Genomic DNA, 27789 nt, shown 5'->3' on the forward strand with positions numbered 1-27789 from the left:
ATCCATCATAAAAGTGCATCTATCCATGATAAAAGTGCATCTGTCCATCATAAAAGCACATCTATCCATGATAAAAGTGCATCTATCCATGATAAAAGTGCATCTATCGATCATAAAAGTGCATCTATCATCATAAAAGTGCATCTATCTATGATAAAAGTGTATCTATTCATGACAAAAGTGCATCTGTCCATCATAAAAGTGCACCTGTCCATCATAAAAGCGCATCTATCCATCATAAAAGTGCATCTATCCATCATAAAAGTGCATCTATCCATCATAAAAGTGCATCTGTCCATCATAAAAGTGCATCTATCATCATAAAAGTGCATCTATCATCATAAAAGTGCATCTATCCATGATAAAAGTGTATCTGTCCATGATAAGTGTATCTATCCATCATAAAAGTGCATCTGTCCATCATAAAAGTGTATCCATCTATCCATAAATACACTTTTATAGACTTCAAAACAGAAACAGCCATTCACTGCCATTACAAAGCTTGTAAGAGTCAGGATATTTTTTAATATAACCCTGATTGTATTCGTCTGAAAGAAGAATGTCATCTACAGGATGACTTGAGGGCGAGTAAATCATGGGCTAATTTTCCTTTTTTGGTGAACTATGCCTTTAAAGCGTGCCGTGTGTGTTGTCAGGTGTGTTTCGAGTGTGGTGCATTTAACCCGCAGTGGGTCAGCGTGACGTACGGGATCTGGATCTGTTTGGAGTGTTCTGGGAAACACAGAGGCCTTGGCGTCCATCTCAGGTCAGACTCACATTATGATTCATTTCAGAATCAAGTTCAAGTCTTTATTTTGACAAAACGAAGCAAATTGTCTGGAATTAATTTTAGTGATTTGGCTCACTCAAGACAGTATTGGACAAGAATGACAACACATCATCAGACATGACATATACAATAAAAACAGAAAATCTAAAATAAGAAAACGGATACTTGGGTTGCTACCAATGAGTAAGTATAATAGATAATCAAATAGAATCTTTATTTGTTATTATACAAAAGAGAACAATAAAATTGTATATAATCCTATTCAGCGCAAAATCAATCAATCTCTCACTTTACAAACAATTATCCTATGTGCAATTATCCTATTTTAACAAATTTGACGAATAGTGAGAATGGTAAACGGTAAACTGGATTGTATATGTTAGCTGTAAGGCTGTGCTGTATGGTGAGGAAGTCATGGCTGAATGGTGTTGTTATGGCGCTTTTCCACTGCATGGTACGGCTCGGCGCGGCACGGTTCGGCTCGCTTTGCTTTTCCACTGCATGGTACGGCTCGGCGCGGCACGGTTCGGCTCGCTTTGCTTTTCCACTGCGTGGTACGGCGCGGCTCGGTTCACTTTAGCTCGGTTGCTTTTCCACTGCAGTTAGTACCGCTTCAAAGTGGGTGGGATTATGACTGATCGTTATAGTTTATCCACTGTGAGTGTATTTTTAAAGCGTAGCTGTATCATGTATCATTTGTGCGCTCCGTCTTCGTCATAGCTTTGTTCGATCTGTTTCGATGGACAAGTGGAAGGACATTGAGCTGGAGAAGATGAAGATGGGAGGAAACCGGAAGTTCCGCATGTTCCTGGAGCTGCAGGACGACTACGAGCCTGGCTGGAGCTTACAGGAGAAGTACAACAGTAAAGCTGCTGCGCTCTTCAGAGACAAAGTGAGAACATTACCTTTTCTTTTATTAATCAGTTGAAAACCCTAATTATCAACTCTTTCCTCCCCAGTATTTTCATCATGTTAGCTTACATGTGTGTAAAGAACTTCTAACCGCTCCTGGGCTGTGTGTGAAATCTCCCTCTAGTCTATACCTTTAAATATTGCACTATTTGAAGGAACAGATATTTGCAGTGGAGTCTGAAACCATAGTGTTTTCACATTCACTGCTGCTAAACATGATCTTTTCTTTTATTAATCAGTTCAATCAACACAATCACCGTGCTCTCACAGCTAGTTAGGTGTATCAATCCAAAAATGCAAAAAAGGTCTGCACTCTAAAAATCTTTTATTGTAAATCTGAGATAAAGTTAACAAAGGTTTTGGCTCTTTTACGATTTCACTCATTCTCAATGACTGTATTGAAAGCAGGTCTTCATCTGATCGTGATCATAATTAAACAATCAAATAATTAGTCCATAGACTCCAGTTTAAGTTCATGTCAAAGAATAAATAATGATTTTAAAAAATGCAACTACACATCAGGAAAAAATGCCAACAAACAAATTCAAATAAAAATAAATAAATAGTTTTTACAGTAAAATAAATTGTTCATAGACTCCAGTTTAATTCCATCTGGGACAGCAAATAAATAAAGTGAACGATTAAACAATTAAACATCAGGCAAGAAATGCTGTTCATAAACATTGTGCCCATATAAAAGAAACAGTAGAGGGACATTTTTATTTTATTTATTTATTTGGCATTTTTTTCCTGATGTGTAATTGTTTCCAACATTGCTTTTAATCATTATTTACTTAATTTACATTATTTACTTTAGTCAAGATTTTTAGAGTGCAACTTTTTTGCTTTTTTGATGAATCAGTTAAACCCCAATTCAGAGGTGCCTAATCTTTTTACAGACGTAGGGCCACAAATCAAACTTGATTGAGGTCTGTGAGCCCAAAGTAAAAGTTGCATTATATCAAACTTCTATATTAAATTTAAAACGGCTAGTCTTTGTTCCCCTGATTTATGATTTCTTAACTTTAAAACATTAAGCAATCTGCTTAACTAATCCAGTTTTATTTTTCAAACTTTTAACTATGAAAATGTATAGCTGTTTTAATGCTTTAGTTACTTTTTAATCACCAACTGGCATTTTAGAAAACTGAAGTACAAAAGAAAAGTATCTTAAACATTTAAAGCTGCAGTCCGTAGTTTTCCCTCTTTGTCACCATCTCTGTTCGAAATCTGCAATTGCAGTAATTCGTGGAATTATTAACTTTATGTGGGTTGTGCCTCGGCACGGCACAGCGCGGATGAATCCGATGTTTTGAGGAGAATGTGCGGCTGTCAGTCGCCGGTGTGGATACTGGTATTCACAATCACAGATTATACTTTTTGGAAGTATGACCAACATAAGAATATTCACCAGAAAATGTCCTCAGACCAAGTAACATCCACTTTTGTTCTGACCAACTAAGGGAAACAAAGCATTGCAGTTAATCACGCTGATTAAATCTAACGATCGCTTATCATATCACGTTAAACAGTGCAAATTATACTTTGTTCTCAAATTGTTACTGTTAACAACATCAGCATTGCGTGACATTTAATGCCCTTCCGATATTTATCCTGGTTTCCACATGGGCCGGTTGCAGTCAAAGTCTTTTGTATTTTACAGCGGGTGAATCTCCAGTTGCTGATTGTCGTTTGAACCTTTCTGGATCCGCCATCAAGTTTAATTCTATCAAGTGCTGTGAGAAAAGGCTATAATCTCCACCTCCAACATCCTCACACTCGTTGCCTACTAGCCGAGACTCTCTTCTTTATGTGTACGTTACAGATGTGACGTAATGACGCAAACACATGGTCGAATTTACCACGGAAATCCACCAGTACCACTGGAGTTAAAAACATTATTACAAGCTTACCGTTTCGAATTGAGCTACGGCAAGCAGAGAGTTTTGAACACTGGCTGGTTATGTACTTGCTCAAATTTATTTTGGATCATTTTTAACCCAAAAAAGTTACAGACTGGAGCTTCAAAAAACTAAATAAACATTTAAATGAATCCAAAAAACAAAAAACTATTTATAATATGCAAATATGAGTAGATTTGTATTTCATGAAACATAACATTTTACTATTTAAAATATAAATAAAGTCTATTATTAATAATGGAATGATAATTATTATTAACCATTATTTACCAGTTGAAAACCGTAATTATTAAAGGGGTGGGTTATTGCGATTTCACTTTTTTCATTTTAAATAGTGTGTAATGTTGCTGTTGGTGCATGAACAGTATCTGCAAAGTTGCTGCACTGAAAGTTCAATGTAAGCAGAGATATCGTCTTTTAAAAATCAGGAAGTTTAATGCCTACAAAAATGACTCGAATGGGACTACAATGAGATACTTCCCGGGTTTTAATAGGTAACTAACCCATAACCAACCCTCCTTCCGGAATATTCAAAAAAGGGGGCATGGCCATATTTCTGCTGCTTTGTCGAAGAGGAAGAGTTACAGTGGAGAGCGGTAGCCATGCCGTCGAAAGTGTTATTTTCACCCAGCTGTCAGGTCTTCCTTGTTCGGGCTTCCTACTGACGCTGTAGTTCGTCAACAATGGCTACAATTTGTTTGATTATATTCCTGAAAATTACAATCGTAATTTAGCTCTCTGTGCTGCGCATTTTACGGAAGACAGCTTCCAGAATCTCCACAAATTCAATGCCGGATTCAACAACAAACTGTTACTGTAAAACATGAAGCAGTTCCAACTTTAAAACCAGAGGCAGCAGTTGTTGGGCCACAACCGGTAAGACTTAATGATTTTAAATGTATTTGCATTTATAATTTCAGACGTAATGTTTTAGTTTTAACAAGGACATAAACAAATGCCAGCGCTGGCTTTAGTAGCAACTTAGTTATGCTATTTCGTGTGTCTATGACAAACGCTACTAATGTACTAATGTACTAATTTTGTAAATGTATTTTCCATGTATACTTTATGACGTAATTTTTCGATTTGATCAAGAACATAAACCAATGCCAACGCTGTTTGTTTATAGTAGCCAGTTAGTTCGATGCTATTTTGTGTGTGTAAGACAAACGTATACCTAAAGAAAACGATACACTGCGTAAACTAAGTTTTGTGAATAGATAAACGGTTGTTCATTATATCGATAAAACAATAGCTTTAGAAAACGGTATTACTCTGTTATTTATTCAGTTATATCTCAAAAGCTATAAGCAGCAGTAGCATTTTCAAGTAACAGTGTAGCGAAATTCTTATATAATACAGAATAGAATAGAATAATAATAATAATAATAAAAATAATAATAATAAAATATACCATTCAGAAACGTTTTGTAAGAGCCGTGGGGAGGTTCTGCTTGATTCTCTTCATTGCCGCTTTCTGGGTCTGATTCTGGCTCAAACTGATACGCGGCTGATAAGCGGCTTACAATAAAGGTGAAATTTATGAAAAATAAGGCTTTTTAAAAAAACACACACACTTAGACATGTTATATTGCACCCCATAAACACAATCATGCAAAGAAAAAAGCAGTAAACCACCCCTTTAACTCTTTGTTTTGTTTTCAAGTTGTCATTGTAGTAGTTTCCTCTTAATGGGTTTGATATTTCATTTGGTAACGTTAGGGAGTTTATATGAAGTTTGATGATCACGTTAGCTTCTATCCGCTCCTGGTCTGTGTCTGAAATCGCCTCTATAGCTTTAAATAGTGCACTATTTGAGGGAATAGACATTTGTATATGTGTCTGTAACCATAGTGGACGTTATCAAGTGCACTCATTCAATCCCACAATGCACCATAATAACAAGTGTACCGTCTGATGTACGCTCATCGGCTGGAGAATACCCATAATGCACAGTGAGAGTCGCGTGCTGAATGAATTCCCGCGTCTGACCAGAAGATGGCGCTCGCTGAATCAATCATCCATTCATTTCCCAAACCACTGATCCAGCGTAATATCATACAGGTTTAAGCTCCTTTTTAATTGAGGATTAAATTGTTTAATTATACATAGTTCTCTTACTAGAGTATCTCTCGTACTGCGTAATATCTTGCGCTATGGGGAAAACCTCTTTTCCACGAGATATTGAAGCCAAAAATTATCCTTAATTTTGAATTAATGTAAAAAGCTGTGCAGCAGCATGCAGACATAGGCAAGACGGCTTGTGCGCCTATTGGCTGCTCTGCGGCAACAGCAGGAGCCTATCGAGAGAGGCTCTGCGTGACACATATCCAATGGGGGCATTTCGTGCCCATTTCGTCACGTCCCGCCAGAAAGGGCGTGGTCTCGCCCTATAAACATAGCTCGATTAGGCTGGTACAACTGATTTTCATCTCTTCAGCGAACCATCACCGCATCGCTGGATCCGGAGTGAGAAGCCACGCCGTCTGAGAAAAAGCACACAGCGGGACGAGCCTTTGAGTCTGAAGTCGCTGGCATCGCCGCCTTTAGCCGCAGTACCTGCTACGCTTTCCGGCGTTATATCCTTTTCTGCAAGTGTATGTGTGTGTTCGCCGCTGCGACACACATTTTTTCACTGTCTCTCTCCCTCCTAAAAGAGCTGCGTCTTTTTCAAGATGCATAGATCCTGCGGCTCGTGCCGAGCCACACTCAGTGAAGAGGATCGCCATGTCATCTGCGTTTCCTGCCCAGGTGAGGATCATGCGGCTCTCGCTCTCGTCGACGGCGGATGCCCTCACTGTGAGCTACTGCCGATGGTGACTCTGAGGACTTGCCTGCCATCATTCTCAGAGCCTGCACTTCAGGCCGCTGTAGCGCCGCGCCGTAAAAGCGCCGTGCCCAGCGCGGCCCCGAGCCTTCTCCTGCCCGCCAAAGCTCGCTGGTTCGCCCGCCAGCTTCGCCGGCATCGCTTGAGTCCCTCACCGACGGACAGCGGCCGCCGTCTGCCGCCGCTTCCGCCATTGAGGTCGACGAAACAGCCCCGAGCCTTCTCCAGCCCGTGATAGCTCGCCGGTTCACCCGCCAGCTTCACCAGCTTCACTCGAGTCGCTCGCTGACGGACAACGGCCGCCGCGCGCTGCCGCTTCCGCCGTTAATGACGACGAGATAGCTGCATCTGTAGAGAAGGCCAGCTGCTCTATTCTGGCGTCGGAAAGCGAGGACTGGGCGAGCTCTGTGGACCTCCCCCCCTCTGCCCGCGAGTCGTCAGGGAAACGGGCCAGCATCAAAACCGCTGCGCGGCCAGCTTTCTTTACGTTACAAGAAAGCTACCCCGCCCCCCGTGGACATGCTTCACCGGCGAAATGAGGAAAGAGTGTGTTTTATTCCCGCCGAGGCCGGACCAATCTCCATTTCTCAAACATTTCTCAGCTCCTCTTAGTTTGAGCGGTTGAAAATGTCAATATTGCCTCAATGAGCCTGTTGTATAACACGCACGCCTGCAAACAAACGGCAACACACACAAACTGTGATGACGCTCTCTTATGTGCTCGAGCTATTTTAAGCTTTTGTCGTTTCCCTTGTGGCTCAGTGGCGAAACCCAAAGCCTTCGCATGGGAGACCCGTGTTCAATCCCAGGTCTCGCAGCAGATAAAATTTAGTCTCGCCGCAGCCAGACTTGCACCGAAACTTTTCGCTCGTTCAGTTCCAAGAAAATGCGACTGTTCCAGTGTATTTTTCAGTAAACAAGCCGGTACCATGGCCCGCTTGCCTGCACAAAAATGCCGTTTCCACGGCGACCCAGATAAATCATATAAGCAGTGTATTTTCTGGTATTCCGGCCACAGCCGATGGTGTTATGAGTGTAATAAAAATGCCCAGAGCCCAGTTTTCATTTCTACACACAAACACAGCCCGCCACAGTGCAGGGCTCGCACAAATGAGGTCGACTCATGTCATTGTGCATTAAATGTAGTGAATGTACCCACAACCCAGTGCCCACAAACACTACACACTGCATGTGCCACGTTTTCTGTAAAACTAAACCAACACACATACAGTCAGCTAAGACCCACGGTGTTTAAGTCTCGCCGCGGCCAGACTCCACCGAAACTTCTCGCTCGTTCAGTTCCAAATAATGTGACTGTTCCAGTGTATTTCGCGGTAAACAGTTTGTGTAAACACAGTGTTAATGTCTCAGCACACCGAAGCTCTGCAGCCGCCGCTATGCCGCGGCCAGAGCCCGGTTTTCATTCTACCCCTAGCTATTCACGCAGATGCGTGGGCAAAGCTTCCCGGGGTATCATAATGGGTGTTGAACACTATAAAAAGAGGCTATTCGCTACAATTCGCTCGACTTCCCTGCCGTTACACGGTAAACAACGAAGTATCTCATCTACTTCGAGCCGAAATAGTGAAACTGCTGAGCAAAGGGGCCATAGAACCTTTATCTCAGGCTCAGAGCGAAGGGGGGCTATACAGCAGATATTTTCTGGTACCGAAAAAAGACGGGGGTCTCAGACCCATTCTAGATCTGTGACAGCTGAACAGAGTGCTTATGAAGCGCCAGTTCAGAATGCTGACAACCAGGAAAGTCCTCGCGCAAGTGCGCCAGGGAGATTGGTTTATGTCAATAGATCTGAAAAACGCCTATTTCCAAATACAAAAAGCGTCAAGTCACAGGCGATTCTTGAGATTCGCCTTCGAGGGCCAGGCATATCAATACACAGTCCTACCGTTCGGCCTATCCCTAGCACCCCGTACATTTACGAAGTGCATGGACGCGGCCCTCGCACCCCTTAGACTTCAGGGTATGCGAGTTTTGAACTACTTGGACGATTGGCTGATTCTAGCTCGATCACATTCAGAGCTCATAGAACACAGAACCACATTACTCGAGCATATCGAGAATCTGGGTCTCAGTCAATTGGGCGAAGAGTTCGCTGTTTCCCAGCCAGAAAATCTCTTTTCTGGGAACAGTGCAGGACTCGCTGTCCTCGCTGACTCGCTGACATGAAATGCGTTTCGGCTCTGAAACATTGGAAAATAGCCGACTGGTATCAGTCAGGCGTGAGTCTGCGGACTCCCTCGAGTGTGACGGTGGTGTCCACAGACGCCTCCACCTCGGGAGGGGGAGCGCTGCTCGAGGGCAGACCGTTCTTCGGCCAGTGGTCAGAACGGGATAAGCTCCTACACATAAACTGTCTAGAAATGCTGGCAGTCGACAACGCGCTATGGCGCTTTTGTCCCCAGATAAAAGGCCGCCACGTCTTAGTCCGGTCGGACAACATGTCAGTGGTGGCATACATAAATCACCAGGGTGGCGTCAGGTCACGAAGCCTTTACAGGCTGACGGAACGCCTCCTGGTCTGGGCTCAGCACAACCTGCTTTCACTGACAGCAGCTCATGTGCCTGGTCGCCTAAACCTGGGACCAGACCGTCTGTCCAGAAACAATGTCCCAGCAGGGGAATGGTCGCTGCACCTGCAGACGATTCAACTGCTGTGGGAGACATTCGGCAGAGCGCAGGTGGACCTGTTCGCCCCCCAAGAAAACGCTCACTGTCCGAACTTTTTCTCCAAGAGCAGGGATGCGCTGGCCCACGTATGGCCCCGCTGCCCCCTCTATGCTTCCCCCCCCGTCTCGTTCCAGCCTCAAGTGCTGGAACGAATCAGGGAAAACGGATGCCCAGTGCTACTCGTGGCTCCGCTCTGGACAAACAAGAATTGGTTCCCAGTCCTAATGCGGCGGACCAGCACTGCCCCGTGGCCGATATCGGTGAGGAGAGACCTCCTCTCTCAGGCAAAGGGCTCGATTTTGCATCCTCGCCCAGAATTATGGTCCCTACATGCATGGCCCATCAACGGGTACCCGCTAACCTCCCAGAGGGAGTGTTAAATACAATCACGCAGGCTAGAGCCACGTCTACTAGACGGCTCTATTCCTCAAAGTGGTCAGTGTTCTCTGCCTGGTGTCAAGCTCAGGGCTTTTCACCCGCAGCTGCGGGGTTACGGAAGTGCTCTCTTTCCTTCTGGAGCTGCTGGATAAGGGCAGAACCCCATCCACGCTTAAAGTATGCGTGGCGGCCATAGTGGCGTTTGCAAAACCGACGTCTGGCCAGTCACTGGGGAAAAACGACCTGGTCATGCGATTCCTCAGGGGAGCTCGGAGGCTGAATCCTCCCAGACCCCCCTCAGTCCCTGTGTGGGACCTTTCTACGGTTTTGGAAGCCATTAAAGGTGCCCCATTCGAGCCAATCCATTTGTCAGACATGAAACATCTGTCTCTCAAAACGGTATTCCTTATGGCTCTTGCTTCAGTGAAGCGCGTAGGGGACTTGCAAGCGCTTTCGGTAAGCGCGTCATGCATGGAGTTTGGGCCTAACGGCTCAAAAGTCATACTCAAACAAGGCACGGGTACGTGCCCACATCCCTCAACACACCGTTCAGGGCCCAGGTTATTTCCCTGTGCGCCCTCCCGGTTCGTGATGAGGAGAAGGATGCGAGTCTCTTCTGCCCTGTCAGGGCACTGAGAGCTTATGTGTCCCGCTCGTCGGTCTTCAGACAGACTGAGCAGCTCTTCGTTTTGTTTGGCGGACGCTCCAAGGGACTGGCCGCGTCCAAACAGAGCCTATCCAGATGGATAGTCGACACCATAGCACTGGCTTGCACTTCTAAGGGCCTGCAGTGTCCTTTGGGTGTCAGAGCGCACTCCACGAGAGGCGTGGCCTCATCGTGGGCGTGGTATAGTGGGGTTACCGATATCTGTACGGCCGCGGGCTGGGCCTCGCTGTCTACATTTATAAGGTTTTACAACCTAGAGGTTCCCGCCTTACAAGCCAAGCTTCTTTCGGTATAGAATTAAGTGCTATCTGCCCCGCTGTGCCGGCCCCGATGCTGAGTTTCGCTTGTGCATCGCTCACTGAGCGATAAAACAGCTCCATGGGTCTTGAATAACCTGTACTATTACCCAGTTCAGGCTGAACACGTTCACCCTGTCTGCGTGAAACACTGTTAACATAACAAGCTCCTGTAGGATGCTATTTCATGGGGAATGATGCTTGCAACCTCTCTTCTCCGACTCTCTGTGAGTCTATGGTGATTATGCACTATATGAGCCCCGGGCTACTGCCTTTGGGACTTTGGTGTCGGATCCCAGTACGCACGGCGTTTTGCATTGTTTTCCCCATAGCGTAAGATATTACGCAGTACGTGAGATACTCTCGTAAGAGAACGTACTCTGTTACTAACGTAACCTCGGTTCTCTCTAGAGAGGGAACGAGTACTGCGTATCTTGCCGTGCATACACAGCTCTGGTTCGCTTCGGCGATGAAAACCCGTTGTACCAGCCTAATCGAGCTATGTTTATAGGGCGAGACCACGCCCTTTCTGGCGGGACGTGACAAAATGCCCCCATTGGATATGTGTCACGCAGAGCCTCTCTCGATAGGCTGCTGCTGTTGCCGCAGAGCAGCCAATAGGCGCGCAAGCCGTCTTGCCTATGTCTGCATGCTGCTGCACAGCGTTTTACATTAATTCAAAATTAAGGATAATTTTTGGCTTCAATATCTCGTGGAAAAGAGGTTTTCCCCATACCGTAAGATATGACACAGTACTCGTTCCCTCTCTAGAGAGAACCGAGGTTACGTTAGTAACCGAGTACGTTTCCATGACAGAGTTCAAGATAAATCTGTTCATCACTACTGGAGCGGCTAGTTTGCAAAGTTTCAAATGATTATTAAATCGCAAGCACAAACTATGCCAAAGCGGCATTCAGTGTCTCGTCTTCATTCACTTCAAGTGGACTATATTAGTTGACTGATGTAGGGAATAGTGAATGAGGGTATAGGGGGAGATTTCAGGCACAGCCAATCCTTTCAGGCACACTGATCCTCTTCACCTGTTTTAGGATCCGGAGATTCTGTACTCTATTACCCCTTTTCCAACCAAAAAGAACTGGTGCTGGTTCAAAGTTGGTTCGGAGTTGGTTCAACTTGCGAACCTTCTCAGAACCTGTTTGTTTTTCCACTGACTAGAGCGCCCATCGAACCACGTCGTTACGTCACTGTGTACGTCGCCATACGTCTTAGCTAGAAACGCGTGCAAGTACAACATTACTTTGGGATTATCTCTAACTCGTGTACCAAGAAGGCTTTAAAAAACAATTTAAATATGTAAGTCTTTTAATTTTTTCCTTTGATATGTAATCTTTTCTGATTAGTTATGTACCCCTGTCTTGTCTTTTTTTTCTTTCCGTTTATTTGTTCTATATTGTGACTGTTTTCTTCTTTGCTTACATAATGTTTTCAATAAAAAATAATTTTAAAAAAATAGAAACGCTTGCGCCAACTTCAAGCATAACAATTACAATGGCGGACTACATCGTGTTTCTGCAAATGTTTCTCCTGGCTTTGCGATCCTATATTTGGGTCAAAAAAGATGTTTAGAACACATCTAAACCCGCCCCCAGCCCCCGACGTGAGCGTGACGTGGTAAAAGAACGGTTCTAGTCCGGGAAAGAGTTGGTGCCGCTTTGGAACCAGTTTTCCTGGCGAGAACCGGTTCTTTGGCTGTCGAAACACAAAGAACTGGTTCGCGAGTAGGCACCGGCTCCGAACTGGCTCTCAAAATGCTATTGTGGAAAAGGGGTATTTGTGTTGAAGGTGTGTGTGTGTTTAAGGTGGTGACTCTGGCTGAAGGGAAGGAGTGGAGCATCGAGGACTCGTCTGCGAGGAACTGGACGCCTCCACAAGCCAAGAGTGGCCTGAGCGCTTCACACCGGTACGACACGCAAGTCTAGTCTAGTTTATTTATAGAGCCCTCGCCACTACAAAGTAGACCAGGGCTGTGCAGTTAAAAGCAGTCTACAGATAATAATAAATCATAATAAAACAAACACAAGACAGAAGTCAATATTGATTTAAAAAAGCAGGAAGGAAAAAAAAAGAAAATACATTCACATTATAAAAGAAAATGCAACAAATGTGTTTTCAATCGGGATTTAAAAATGTCAATTGAGGCTGCAGATGATGATGAGAGATGATGATGAGAGATGATGATGAGAGATGATGATGAGTGATGATGATGAGTGATGTCGTCGCTGATGATGATGAGTGATGTCGCTGATGATGATGATGATGGGTGATGATGAGTGATGTCGTCGATGATGATGAGTGATGTCGTCGATGATGATGAGTGATGTCGTTGATAAGTGATGTCGTCAATGATGATGAGTGATGTCGTTGATGAGTTGTGTCGTCGATGATGATGAGTGATGATGATGAGTGATGTCGTCGCTGATGATGATGAGTGATGTCGCTGATGATGATGATGGGTGATGATGAGTGATGTCGTCGATGATGATGAGTGATGAGTGATGATAAGATGATGATGATTGATGTCGTCGCTGATGATGATGGTGGGTGATGATGAGTGATGTCGGCACTGATGAGTGACGTCACCTGATGATGATGGTTGATTAGTGATGTCGTTGAAGACGATAATGATGAGTGATGTCGTCGCTGATGATGATGAGTGATGTCGTCGCTGATGATGATGAGTGATGTCGTCATTGATGATGATGATGATGGGTGATGATGAGTGTTGACGTCGATGATTATGAGTGATGATAAGATGATGATGAGTGATGTCGTCGCTGATGATGCTGGTGGATGATGTGAGTGATGTCGTCGCTGATGATGATGATGTTGGTGGGTGATGAGGAGTGATGTCGGCGGTGTTGAGTGACGTCGTCTGATGATGATGGGTGATGATTAGTGATGTCGCTGATGACAATGATGATGAGTGATGTCGTCGATGATGATGAGTGACGATGATGATGATGAGTGATGTCGTCACTGATGATGAGTGATGATGATGATGAGTGATGTCGTCGCTGATGATGAGTGATGATGATGATGAGTGATGTCGTCGTCGCTGATGATGATGAGTGATGTTGTCGATGATGATGAGTGATGATGATGATGAGTGATGTCGTCGCTGATGATGATGGTGGGTGATGATGAGTGATGTCGTTGCTGATGATGATGGTGGGTGATGATGAGTGATGTCGTCGCTGATGATCATGGTGGTTGATGATGAGTGATGTCATCGATGATGAGTGATGCTGATTGATGAGTGATGTCGTCGATGATGAGTGATGATGATGATGAGATATTTCGTCGCTAATGATGATGATGGTGGGTGATGATGAGTGATGTCAACGATGATGATGAGTGATGATAAAAATGATGATGATGATGAGTGATGATACGATGATGATGAGTGATGTCGTCGGTGATGATGAGTGATGTCGTCACTGATGATGATGGTGGGTGATGAGTGATGTCGGCGCTGATGAGTGACGACACCTGATGATGATGGGTGATTAGTGATGTCGTTGATGACGATGATGATGAGTGATGTCGTCGCTGATGATGATGAGTGATGTCGTCATTGATGATGATGATGATGGGTGATGATGAGTGATGTCGTCGATGATGATGAGTGATGTCGTCGCTGATGATGATGCTGGTGGGTAGGGCTGAACGATTATGGAAAATAATCTAATTGCGATTTTTTTAACCAATATTGCGATTGCGATTTAATATGCGATTACTTTAAGTTCTTTACCTTCTGTATTAGTCGACAAAGACAAGCAATAAATCATTGTACAGTAGGGATGAGAATCTTTAGGCAGCTCATGATCCGATCTAATTTTTTTCTTATTAATTAATCTTAATAATACTTAAAATGTGTATTTAATTACATGTGTAAATATACATACATTAAATATATATATATATATACATATTAATTAAACCGATTACATGTTAAGAATTTTAAATGGACTATAAACTAATATAGCTTCAACATAAAAGCTAGTAAATAAAGAGGAACAAAAAAAAATCATTACAAGCAATAAACAAAGAGTGCTTTCAGTATTTAAAAGTAGGCTTTCTGAACGTTTTCCATTCAAGAGCTGGAGTGATTTTCCCCCTATACAATAAATTGCATTCACACTAATGCACATATCTCTTTTGAAATTGTAAATGTAGTTTGTCCTATTGGTTTACGATATAACTGACCATGTTTACATTAATTTCGCGTCAAAAGCATTTTGAGATGCAAGTACATTTACCCAATGAGTCGCTCACAGCCGCATGCACAAGCACTCTTAACAAAGCAAGCGTAAGTATTTTAAAATGAAAGCAGCTTTCTCAGTGATTTTCATAATTTTAATATATAAGCCAACTGCATTCCAAAAGACATAATGCCTTTGTGGAGCATTTGTAAGGAAAATTCCGGCGGCCAAGACCGCCCACTGCAAGAGTAAAATCAAAGCGGCAAAACTGCAATGAAGCCTGAGACTGTCCTTGTAATTCGCTTAAACCCCGAACTTTATGAAAGCTTATTTTTCGGAAGGTCCGAGCGGTGTCGTGTGTGTGTGTGTGTGTGTGTGTGTGTGTGTGTGTGTGTGTGTGTGTGTGTGTGTGTGTGTGTGTGTGTGTGTGTGTGTGTGTGTGTGTGTGTGTGTGTGTGTGTGTGTGTGTGTGTGTGTGTGTGTGAGAGAGAGAGAGAGCGAGAGAAATTAGAAGCAAGCAGAATACGGTTGTTTCTAAAGCACGTGCAGCGTCATCACGCATGTGTGTTTAAAAACTAAGCTCAGATTCGATTCTCAAATTCTCTGAATCAATCCAGAATTGTTGGAGAGAGAATAAATAACGCAATATCACATACATAAAAGATAAACTGTTCTTTCCTGTATGCCAGACCTATGCGTAGCGTGCCAAGTTGATGCTTGATTTGCAGACTGCTTTTCTCTCGCGTGTCACATGACCAGTGTAATCGCAGCTTTTGCGGTTACAAAATCGCATTTCATCATATCGCGATATTATTGCAAATGCAATTAATCGTTCAGCCCTACTGGTGGGTGAAGTGAGTGATGTCGTCGCTGATGATGATGATGTTGGTGGGTGATGATGAGTGATGTCGGCGCTGATGAGTGACGTCGTCTGATGATGATGGGTGATGATTAGTGATGTCGCTGATGACAATGATGATGAGTGATGTCGTCGATGATGATGAGTGATGATGATGATGATGATGATGATGAGTGATGTCGTCGTCGCTGATGATGAGTGATGTCGTCGATGATGATGAGTGTTGATGATGATGAGTGATGATGATGATGATGAGTGATGTCATCGCTGATGATGATGGTGGGTGATGATGAGTGATGTAGTCGATGATGATGAGTTATGGCGTTGATGATGATGAGTGATGTCGTCGATGATGAGTGATGATGATGATGAGTGATGTCGTTGATGATGAGTGATGATGATGATGAGATATGTCGTCACTGATGATGATGATGATGATGCTGATGATGATGATGGTGGGTGATGATGAGTGATGGCGGTGCTGATGAGTGACGTTGTCTGATGATGTTGGGTGATTAGTGATGACGACGATAAGTGATGTCGTCGCTGATGATGATGAGTGATGTCGTCGCTGATGTTGATGAGTGATGTCGTCGCTGATGTTGATGATGATAGGTGATGAGTGATGTCGTCGATGATGATGACTGATGATAAGATGATGAGTGATGTCGTCGCTGATGATGCTGGTGGGTGATGATGAGTGATGTCGTCGCTGATGATGATGATGGTGGGTGATGATGAGTGATGTCGGTGCTGATGAGTGACGTCGTCTGATGATGGGTGATGATTAGTGATGTCGCTGATGACGATGATGATGAGTGATATCGTCGATGATGATGAGTGATGATGATGATGAGTGATGTCGTCGCTGATGATGAGTGATGATGAGTGACGTCGTCTGATGATGGGTGATGATTAGTGATGTCGCTGATGACGATGATGATGAGTGATGTCGTCGATGATGAGTGATGATGATGATGAGTGATGTCGTTGATGATGAGTGATGATGATGATGAGATATGTCGTCACTGATGATGCTGATCCTGATGATGGTGGGTGATGATGAGTGATGGCGGTGCTGATGAGTGACGTTGTCTGATGATGTTGGGTGTTTGGTGATGACGACGATAAGTGATGTCGTCGCTGATGTTGATGAGTGATGTCGTCGCTGATGTTGATGAGTGATGTCGTCGCTGATGTTGATGATGATAGGTGATGAGTGATGTCGTCGATGATGATGACTGATGATAAGATGATGAGTGATGTCGTCGCTGATGATGCTGGTGGGTGATGATGAGTGATGTCGTCGCTGATGATGATGATGGTGGGTGATGATGAGTGATGTCGGTGCTGATGAGTGACGTCGTCTGATGATGGGTGATGATTAGTGATGTCGCTGATGACGATGATGATGAGTGATATCGTCGATGATGATGAGTGATGATGATGATGATGAGTGATGTCGTCGCTGATGATGAGTGATGATGAGTGACGTCGTCTGATGATGGGTGATGATTAGTGATGTCGCTAATGACGATGATGATGAGTGATGTCGTCGATGATGAGTGATGATGATGATGATGAGTGATGTCGTTGATGATGAGTGATGATGATGATGAGATATGTCGTCACTGATGCTGATGATGGTGGGTGATGATGAGTGATGGCGGTGCTGATGAGTGACGTTGTCTGATGATGTTGGGTGATTAGTGATGACGACGATAAGTGATGTCGTCGCTGATGATGATGAGTGATGTCGTCGCTGATGTTGATGAGTGATGTCGTCGCTGATGTTGATGATGATAGGTGATGAGTGATGTCGTCGATGATGATGACTGATGATAAGATGATGAGTGATGTCGTCGCTGATGATGCTGGTGGGTGATGATGAGTGATGTCGTCGCTGATGATGATGATGATGATGGTGGGTGATGATGAGTGATGTCGGTGCTGATGAGTGACGTCGTCTGATGATGGGTGATGATTAGTGATGTCGCTGATGACGATGATGATGAGTGATATCGTCGATGATGATGAGTGATGATGATGATGAGTGATGTCGTCGCTGATGATGAGTGATGATGAGTGACGTCGTCTGATGATGGGTGATGATTAGTGATGTCGCTGATGACGATGATGATGAGTGATGTCGTCGATGATGAGTGATGATGATGATGAGTGATGTCGTTGATGATGAGTGATGATGATGATGAGATATGTCGTCACTGATGATGCTGATCCTGATGATGGTGGGTGATGATGAGTGATGGCGGTGCTGATGAGTGACGTTGTCTGATGATGTTGGGTGTTTGGTGATGACGACGATAAGTGATGTCGTCGCTGATGTTGATGAGTGATGTCGTCGCTGATGTTGATGAGTGATGTCGTCGCTGATGTTGATGATGATAGGTGATGAGTGATGTCGTCGATGATGATGACTGATGATAAGATGATGAGTGATGTCGTCGCTGATGATGCTGGTGGGTGATGATGAGTGATGTTGTCGCTGATGATGATGATGGTGGGTGATGATGAGTGATGTCGGTGCTGATGAGTGACGTCGTCTGATGATGGGTGATGATTAGTGATGTCGCTGATGACGATGATGATGAGTGATATCGTCGATGATGATGAGTGATGATGATGATGATGAGTTATGTCGTCGCTGATGATGAGTGATGATGAGTGACGTCGTCTGATGATGGGTGATGATTAGTGATGTCGCTAATGACGATGATGATGAGTGATGTCGTCGATGATGAGTGATGATGATGATGATGAGTGATGTCGTTGATGATGAGTGATGATGATGATGAGATATGTCGTCACTGATGCTGATGATGGTGGGTGATGATGAGTGATGGCGGTGCTGATGAGTGACGTTGTCTGATGATGTTGGGTGTTTGGTGATGACGACGATAAGTGATGTCGTCGCTGATGATGATGAGTGATGTCGTCGCTGATGTTGATGAGTGATGTCGTCGCTGATGTTGATGATAGGTGATGAGTGATGTCGTCGATGATGATGATGACTGATGATAAGATGATGAGTGATGTCGTCGCTGATGATGCTGGTGGGTGATGATGAGTGATGTCGTCGCTGATGATGATGATGGTGGGTGATGATGAGTGATGTCGGCGCTGATGAGTGACGTCGTCTGATGATGGGTGATGATTAGTGATATCGCTGATGACGATGATGATGAGTGATATCGTCGATGATGATGAGTGAAGATGATGATGAGTGATGTCGTCGCTGATGATGAGTGATGATGAGTGACGTCGTCTGATGATGGGTGATGATTAGTGATGTCGCTGATGACGATGATGATGAGTGATGTCGTCGATGATGAGTGATGATGATGATGAGTGATGTCGTTGATGATGAGTGATGATGATGAAGAGATATGTCGTCACTGATGATGATGATGATGATGATGCTGATGATGATGATGGTGGGTGATGATGAGTGATGGCGGTGCTGATGAGTGACGTTGTCTGATGATGTTGGGTGTTTGGTGATGACGACGATAGGTGATGTCGTCGCTGATGATGATGAGTGATGTCGTCGCTGATGTTGATGAGTGATGTCGTCGCTGATGTTGATGATGATAGGTGATGAGTGATGTCGTCGATGATGATGACTGATGATAAGATGATGAGTGATGTCGTCGCTGATGATGCTGGTGGGTGATGATGAGTGATGTCGTCGCTGATGATGATGATGGTGGGTGATGATGAGTGATGTCGGCGCTGATGAGTGACGTCATCTGATGATGGGTGATGATTAGTGATATCGCTGATGACGATGATGATGAGTGATATCGTCGATGATGATGAGTGATGATGATGATGATGAGTGATGTCGTCGCTGATGATGAGTGATGATGAGTGACGTCGTCTGATGATGGGTGATGATTAGTGATGTCGCTGATGACGGTGATGGGCGATGACTGATGATGAGTGATGATGATGATGATGATGATGATGATGATTATGATGTCGTCGATGATTAGGGCTGGGGCGGTATGGATTTTTTCTAATCCGAAAAAAAACTAGCACAATTTGAAATAGTCAAATTTTCATCAAGCAGTAATTTGGCATGAACCAATCACTGAATAGATTTCCTTATTTAAGAATATTCTCAGATACATTCGCATTGAATTCATCATTTTCAGGAGAATACATTATGATGTTCACATTGGAAATGAAATAACACCTATTGCAACATGTCTTAATTACAAATATTATACTCCATATTTATGTTTACATAATATAGTGTTATTTTTTATTTAATCTATGTCGATTATATGAAGAGTGAACAGCATGAGTAGGATTGGATCATAAGATGGGTAAGACACGATTTTGACCACTTTATTAAGTTTTGTTTTGTAGAAAGCCTTTCTTTAAATTAAATTTCGTTTTGTATAAATTGTACCTTAATTTTAATCACTGTTTCATTAACTAATTGCCTGGAATTAAGAAATAAGAAGCAAATAGCAGACATATAATCAGGAGGACGTGGAAGCGCGGGTGCGATCTCTTGCGCGTGAACTGGAGCTCGTCTCATAAATGAACCGAAACTCGGCGTAGGCTGGGCCTAAATGTCTACTTTTAAACAAAATTCAAAACGAAATGATAACATTTTAGTCTACAGTAGCCTAGTCAGGTAAGGTCAGGTTTGCCGATGTGCGTTATAGACTATTTACTTATTCATATTTATCCCTGGGCAGTTCACTGCTGATATTCTGGGGATACAACATAGCCAATATACTAGGGACTTTAGCCTTTAAATATCTTTGCTGCATTGGATCAGTGTTCTTTCTAGAACAGCCAAGAGCTTTCTAGCCTCGCGACAGCAGCATTGCTCATAGACCTTAAAACAGTCAGTCGAAAATTGATCAAAAAACGTTGGTGCGGATGGATGGCGGACAGATGATGAGTTTTGTGATACGGTTGCGGATGAAATAATAATAGCCCATCCGCGCATCTCTAATACGAATGGAATGTTATTATGCGTCATGGAACATTGCGCTCCTCATCTCGCGAAAGGTCGGATTTGCTCCATCTTTTGATGATAAGTTTTGTTTAGAAAACCTTGTATCATAATTAATAGAAATAATTCTAATTCATAATCCATGTCATTAGAATCAATGAATCCATGTCATTAGACACAACATGCACACATGTGCAGGTCAAGGCATTTATTTATTTTTTTGCGGTGATGACGGTGATGAGCTCAGACCCGTGGTTGGAGTCACGTGACCGCGGTATTGCGGTAATGCGGTAACCGTCCCAGCCCTATCGATGATGATGATGAGTGTTGTCGTCGATGATAAATGATGATGATGATGAGTGATGATGATTATGATGTCGTCGATGATGATGATGAGTGCTGTCGTTGATGATGATGATGATGAGTGATGATGAGTGATGTTGGAGATGATTGATGATGAGTGATGATGATGAATGATGATTATGATGTTGTCGATGATGAGTGATGATGGTCGATGATTGATGATGAGTGGTGATGATGATGATGATGATGATGATGATGATGATGATGTCGTTGCAGGTCCAGTGCTGCTGCGGGTCAGAATCACTCTCACTCTGATAGAGCCTTTGAGGACTGGCTGTCTGATGATGTCAACTCTTACCAGAAGTGAGTTTCACTCCATCATTGATCAATCTGTTCAGTTAATAGATGATTAAAGAGGACCTATTATGACCTTTAACAGTCTTGATGTCATTTTTTGGTCTCTACCAGAGCAGGTTATATATATATATTAGTGCTGTGCGTTAAACGCGTTATTAACGGCGTTAACGCAAACACATTTTAACGGCGTCAATTTTTTTATCGTGAGATTAACGCTCTTTTTGGCCTAGCCAACTTTGTATTTTTTTCAAATGTTGTTGCAACAACTAGTAACGTTGGAAAAACTACAACATCACACCGGATAGCTAGATCGGAAACAAAACAACAGGCACGCCGCACGTACTTTTTTGGGCTTGCGCGCCGGCCAAATAGTAGTAGGCTAACGTTACGTTTTGACTGGATGGCGCGAGCGCGAGACGCCGATTTAGAGTCGTGCACTCTCAACGCAGTAGAGTGCGGCGCGGGACTAGATTTGATGGCCGAGTGCGAGGGCGGGCTCGAGCAGTAATGCACTCACTCTGTGTGCGGATACGGGAGAATAAAACGATTCGCGGGACTCCCGCAAACTAGAAATATCTATGAATAAAACATAAAAACGAATACATTTTTATTCATGTTGCAGAAAAGCAACAAGAACAACTAAAACAAAATAGAAACGATTTACAGGGCAGAGTTTCTTTTTATAACATGTTTGCAGCGTTGAGGGATGTAGCCAATCACAGACATATGTGTTGATTTCTTGAACGCAATGGCCAATCAGAAGCATTTAAAATAGACTCCCCTCACCGCTCAAAACAGACTTTTTGTTCAGTGCTGAATTCTGTATGCTGGCAAATCCTCAAATTATAACAAACAAAGTGTATATATTATGAAATATGCATTGTGCAGTCAGCTTCATTGATAATAACAGATGTGTGAGATTGCGATGAACTGATGTCAGCTTTTTAGGAATTATTAAGGGAGCGCACTTTGCGCGCATTCAGTCATGCCAAACCATGCACTCAGTAGCCTGCTTGCTTTTATGTTATAACAGTGGTTTGTGTGTTAATGCTTTAATAACTGTGGCGACACGTAGGCGAAAGTATTTGGAGGTAGCCTACAAAAAAAAGAGTGCATTTGCGGGCGGGAGCGGGACAAAAATGTTGCGGGCGGGAGAAAGTAACATAGAAAGTAGTTGAGAACGTCAGTTAAAACGACCCATGTATTAAAAAAATGGACGGGTTTAAATCGGGCTCGGGCTCATAATTACAGTTTATGTGTCGGGCCGGGCCGGGCTCGGACACAATGCGCACGGGCTCGGGTCGGGCTTGATTTTTTGGGCCCGATCTAAGCTCTACAATGGATGACTTCAGACAGAAGCACATGGATACCACAGCTAAGAACAAACTTACTGCTGATCCACTTTTCCATGTTGATAAGAGCATTAAAATTAGAAAAAATAATGAGACAAATAGATAGTCAAGGGACATTTAGAATAGATAAAAATGTGCGATTAATCGCGAGTTAACTATGGCATTAATGCGATTAATCGCGATTAAATATTTTAATCGTTTGACAGCACTAATATATATATATATATATATATATTTGTATATGTATGTATGTGTATATATATATATATATATATATATATATTAGTGCTGTCAAACGATTAAAATATTTAATCGCATTAATGCCATAGTTAACTCACGTTTTTATAAAGTATATTATTATTAAACTGTCTGTACACTTACAAAGTTCTCAGTGCTTCGGTTTGTATGTAGAGACCCTCATTAAGCTACCGTGTTAGTGTGGGGCTATTTTGAGCCTTGTTAGTGGTATTAACTAGCGATCTCTTTTTACTTATTATATGCCCCATATACTAGCGTTATAAGCTAAACAGTTTTTAGAGATAAAACTCTTTACACTCGATTATCATGAAAACAAATCCCAGAGAACATTCGGCTCGGTACCAATGTTTTATTACACCCAAGGTTCATTTTGCGCCGGAGTTCTCCTTTAAGTCAACGCAAACGTGCACGGCGCATGATAGAAAACAGAACGCGGGTCAATATTGGCCGTTACTCAATACCAGGTACGCAGACTTCGGACTTGCGTCCTTGGTAGTTCGGACTTGCCAAGTTCGACTCGGGAGAACGAACTCCCGAGGACGAGAGGATGCGAGTCCGGTTATTCTGCAAATGGAACAGCGGCGTTCTTGATCGCGTCATTCAGCATGCTCTGGCTACTCCGGTATATTTTAGGCAACAATAAAACGACAATGGTATAAAATAAAACTCTGCCTCTTTTCATCAACAATAAAACGAAATATATATAAAACACCACTCTGCCTCTTTTCATTTATAAATGAACATATTATCATAAACATATTAATGGCCACACAAATGTGGTTCAGGCAACGCACATTGATTATCTTCACTGCATATATTTATAAAAACAACACAAAATCTAAAACACAACCCTGCTTCTTTTTGTTTTCATTTTAAAAAATATGAAACATTATTGATCATTAAAACTGACATTTAACAAACAGAGACAGGGTTGTATCGTTTTATTTTATTATGCATGTACACATACAGTGAAGAGAATGCATAGTAAAATATATATAAAGAATATTTTATATATTTTAGAATATATAACATTACACAACCCTGTCTCTTTTTGTTAAATGTCAGTTTTAATGATCAATAATATCTAGTATAAAAGTATAAGTATTAGGTAGGCTATAATAAGCTACAATGAGAAATAAAGCTAACAATTCAGTCAAACATTAATCAGCTCTCTAATAGGCTACAAAGTTAAAGTTAAATAGCCTAAATATATAAAGTTATGAAACTTCACTTTGCCCTCAGCCAAAACGATTTGCCATGGAACAAACTACAGGTCCTTCTCAAAAAATTTGCATATTGTGATAAAGTTAATTATTTCATATGAGTGCATTTCATAATATATACACTTTGTTTGTTATAGTTAGAGGATTTGCCAGCATACAGAATTCAGCACTGGACAAAAAGTCAGTTTTGCTCGGTGAGGGGAGTCTATTTTAAATGCATCTGTTTGGCCATTGCGTTCAAGAAATCAACACATATGTCTGTAATTGGCTACATCGCTCAACGCTGCAAACATGTTATAAAAAGAAACTCTGGCCTGTAAATCATTTCTATTTTGTTTTAGTTGTTCTTGTTGCTTTTCTGCAACATCTGAATAAAAATGTATTCGTTTTTATGTTTCATTCATAGATATTTCTAGTTTGCGGGAGTCCCGTGAATCGTTTTATTCTCACATACCCGCAGACACAGAGTGAGTGCATTACCGCCCGTTCTCGCTCAAATCTAGTCCCGCGCCGCACTCTATTGCGTTGGGATTGCACGTCTAGATCGGCTTCTCGCACTCGCGGCATCCACTCAAAACATAACATTAGCCTACTACTGTTTGGCCGGCGCGCTAGCCCAAACAAGTGTGTGCGGCGTGCCTGTTGTTTCCGGTCTATCTATTCGCTGTGATGTTGTAGTTTTTCTAACGTTACTAGTTGTTGCAACAGCATGTGAAAAAAACTACAAAGTTTGCTATGTCAAAAAGAGCGTTAATCTCGCGATAAAAAAAATGACGCCGTTAAAATGGGTTTTTTGTTAACGCCGTTAATAACGCGTTTAACTGACAGCACTAATATATATATATTCTGCAGCTCCTCTCTTCCCAGTCTGTCAGTAATGCTGTTTAGTTTCTGTCTCTATGAAGCCCCTCCTTCTGAAAAGCACACTGTGCTCTGATTGGTTGGCTCAAGCAGTGTGCTGTGATTGGTCGAGCGTTTCGAGTGTGTTTGGGAAATGTTGTAATTTATCCAACGCTTCCCTTTACAGCAGTAATCTGCTTCTTAGTCCTGATTTTTATGTATTATTTTTGTTAAATAATATTTAACAAAATAATATTAATAATTAATAATTTTAATAATTAATTAATAATAATGTATTATTATTTCAGTGCCGGAGCGTCCGGTGCGCAGGAGAATCGATATGTGGGCTTTGGAAACACTCCCAACCCACCCAAGAGAGAAGAAGACTTCCTCAATAACACCATGTCCTCCCTCTACTCGGTAATACAGCAGCTGTTATAATAACTCTGTTATAATAACTCTCTGTCATAATAACTCTGTTATAATAACTCTGTTATAATAACTCTGTTATAATAACTGTTATAATAACTCTGTTATAATAACTCTCTGTCATAATAACTCTGTTATAATAACTCTCTGTCATAATAACTCTGTTATAATAACTCTCTGTTATAATAACTCTGTTATAATAACTCTGTTATAATAACTCTGTTATAATAACTCTGTCATAATAACTGTGTTATAATAACTCTGTGTTATAATAACTCTGTTATAATAACTCTGTTATAATAACTCTGTTATAATAACTCTGTTATAATAACTCTCTGTCATAATAACTCTGTTATAATAACTCTGTCATAATAACTCTGTTATAATAACTCTGTCATAATAACTCTGTTATAATAACTCTCTGTCATAATAACTCTGTTATAATAACTCTGTCATAATAACTCTGTCATAATAACTCTGTTATAATAACTCTCTGTCATAATAACTCTGTTATAATAACTCTCTGTCATAATAACTCTGTTATAATAACTCTCTGTTATAATAACTCTGTTATAATAACTCTGTTATAATAACTCTGTTATAATAACTCTGTCATAATAACTGTGTTATAATAACTCTGTGTTATAATAACTCTGTGTTATAATAACTCTGTTATAATAACTCTGTTATAATAACTCTGTTATGATAACTCTCTGTCATAATAACTCTGTTATAATAACTCTCTGTCATAATAACTCTGTTATAATAACTCTCTGTTATAATAACTCTGTTATAATAACTCTGTTATAATAACTCTGTTATAATAACTCTGTCATAATAACTGTGTTATAATAACTCTGTGTTATAATAACTCTGTTATAATAACTCTGTTATAATAACTCTGTTATAATAACTCTGTTATAATAACTCTCTGTCATAATAACTCTGTTATAATAACTCTGTCATAATAACTCTGTTATAATAACTCTGTCATAATAACTCTGTTATAATAACTCTGTTATAATAACTCCCTGTCATAATAACTCTGTTATAATAACTCTGTTATAATAACTCTGTTATAATAACTCTGTGTTATAATAACTCTGTGTTATAATAACTCTGTGTTATAATAACTCTGTTATAATGACTCTCTGTTATAATGACTCTCTGTTATAATAACTCTGTTATAATAACTCTGTCATAATAATTCTGTCATAATAACTCTGTTATAATAACTCTCCGTTATAATAACTCTCCGTTATAATAACTCTCCGTTATAATAACTAATAACTCTGTTATAATAACTCCGTTATAATCACTCTGTTATAATAACTTTTATAATAACTCTCCGTTATAATAACTCTTGTATGATAACTCTGTGTTATAATAACTCTGTCATAATAATCATCTGTCACAATAACTCTCTGTTATAATAACTCTGTTATAATAACTCTGTTATAATAACTCTGTTATAATAACTAATAACTCTGTTATAATAACTTTTATAATAACTCTCCGTTATAATAACTCTTGTATAATAACTCTGTTATGATAACTCTGTTATGATAACTCTGTTATGATAACTCTGTTATTATAACTGTTATAATAATTCTCTGTTATAATAACTCTCTCCGTTATAATAACTCGTTGTTATAATAACTCTCCTTTATAATAACTCTCTCCTTTATAACAACTGTTACAATAACTCTGTTACGATAACTCTGATATGATAACTCTTTTATAATAACTCTGTTATAATAACTCTGTTATAATAACTCTGATATAATAACTCTGATATAATAACTCTGATATGATAACTCTGATATGATAACTCTGATATGATAACTCTGTTATAATAACTCTGTTATAATAACTCTGATATAATAACTCTGATATAATAACTCTGATATAATAACTCTGATATGATAACTCTGATATAGGGCTGCAACAACTAATCGATAAAATCGATTATAATCGATTATGAAAATCGTTGTCAACGAATGTCATTATCGATTAGTTGGTCTGCTTACGTCATGGGGAGCGTTTACTGGTACGCACACACACGCAAGGTCTCTATCCCTCAGGCGCTCTGCCGAGAGCGCGCGCTACACGGTTTGGAGCAGTCTCTTCTGTCTCGCATGCGCGCTCTTGCTTGCGCGCTCTAGATTTCGGGAGTTTGAACTAATTCGCGGGCATCAGGGAGCCGCAATCAATATGCGGGAGACTCCCGGGACTTCCGGGATGTCTGTATTTTGTCTCGAGCATCAGGTTGTGCAATCAGTTCGCTCGCAACGTAAGTGATGGATTAAAATAGCGTTACCGCAGAAATAGGTTAAATTAAAACGGTGTTTACAAAGTGAAGCATTAAATACAAAGGCAGTTAATAACAGCAGCAGTAAAATATTGTTTTTTAGTCACTGTACTCAGTGGTTTTCAGCGAATGCTTGTGCACTAATGCATAATTTCTCC

General features: G+C 41.5%; 1 protein-coding gene across 5 annotated transcripts in view; it reads left to right on the plus strand.

Moving 5' to 3' along the window:
- The window catches only part of arfgap1 (ADP-ribosylation factor GTPase activating protein 1), a 62552-nt gene that overhangs the window by 5059 nt on the left and 29704 nt on the right, over window positions 1–27789 (plus strand). For all 5 annotated transcript variants that reach the window (XM_077204512.1, XM_077204513.1, XM_077204511.1 and 2 more), the window contains exons 3-7: window positions 657–766; window positions 1511–1682; window positions 12301–12401; window positions 21138–21224; window positions 25200–25311. In XM_077204512.1, coding sequence (XP_077060627.1) covers window positions 657–766; window positions 1511–1682; window positions 12301–12401; window positions 21138–21224; window positions 25200–25311 — 582 coding nt within the window. The remainder of the gene's footprint in view (window positions 1–656; window positions 767–1510; window positions 1683–12300; window positions 12402–21137; window positions 21225–25199; window positions 25312–27789) is intronic.

The sequence above is a fragment of the Siphateles boraxobius genome, unplaced genomic scaffold, assembly GCF_051911475.1.
Source record: "Siphateles boraxobius isolate OS27281-9 unplaced genomic scaffold, OSU_SipBor_1 5, whole genome shotgun sequence".
Classification (NCBI taxonomy): Eukaryota; Metazoa; Chordata; class Actinopteri; order Cypriniformes; family Leuciscidae; genus Siphateles; species Siphateles boraxobius.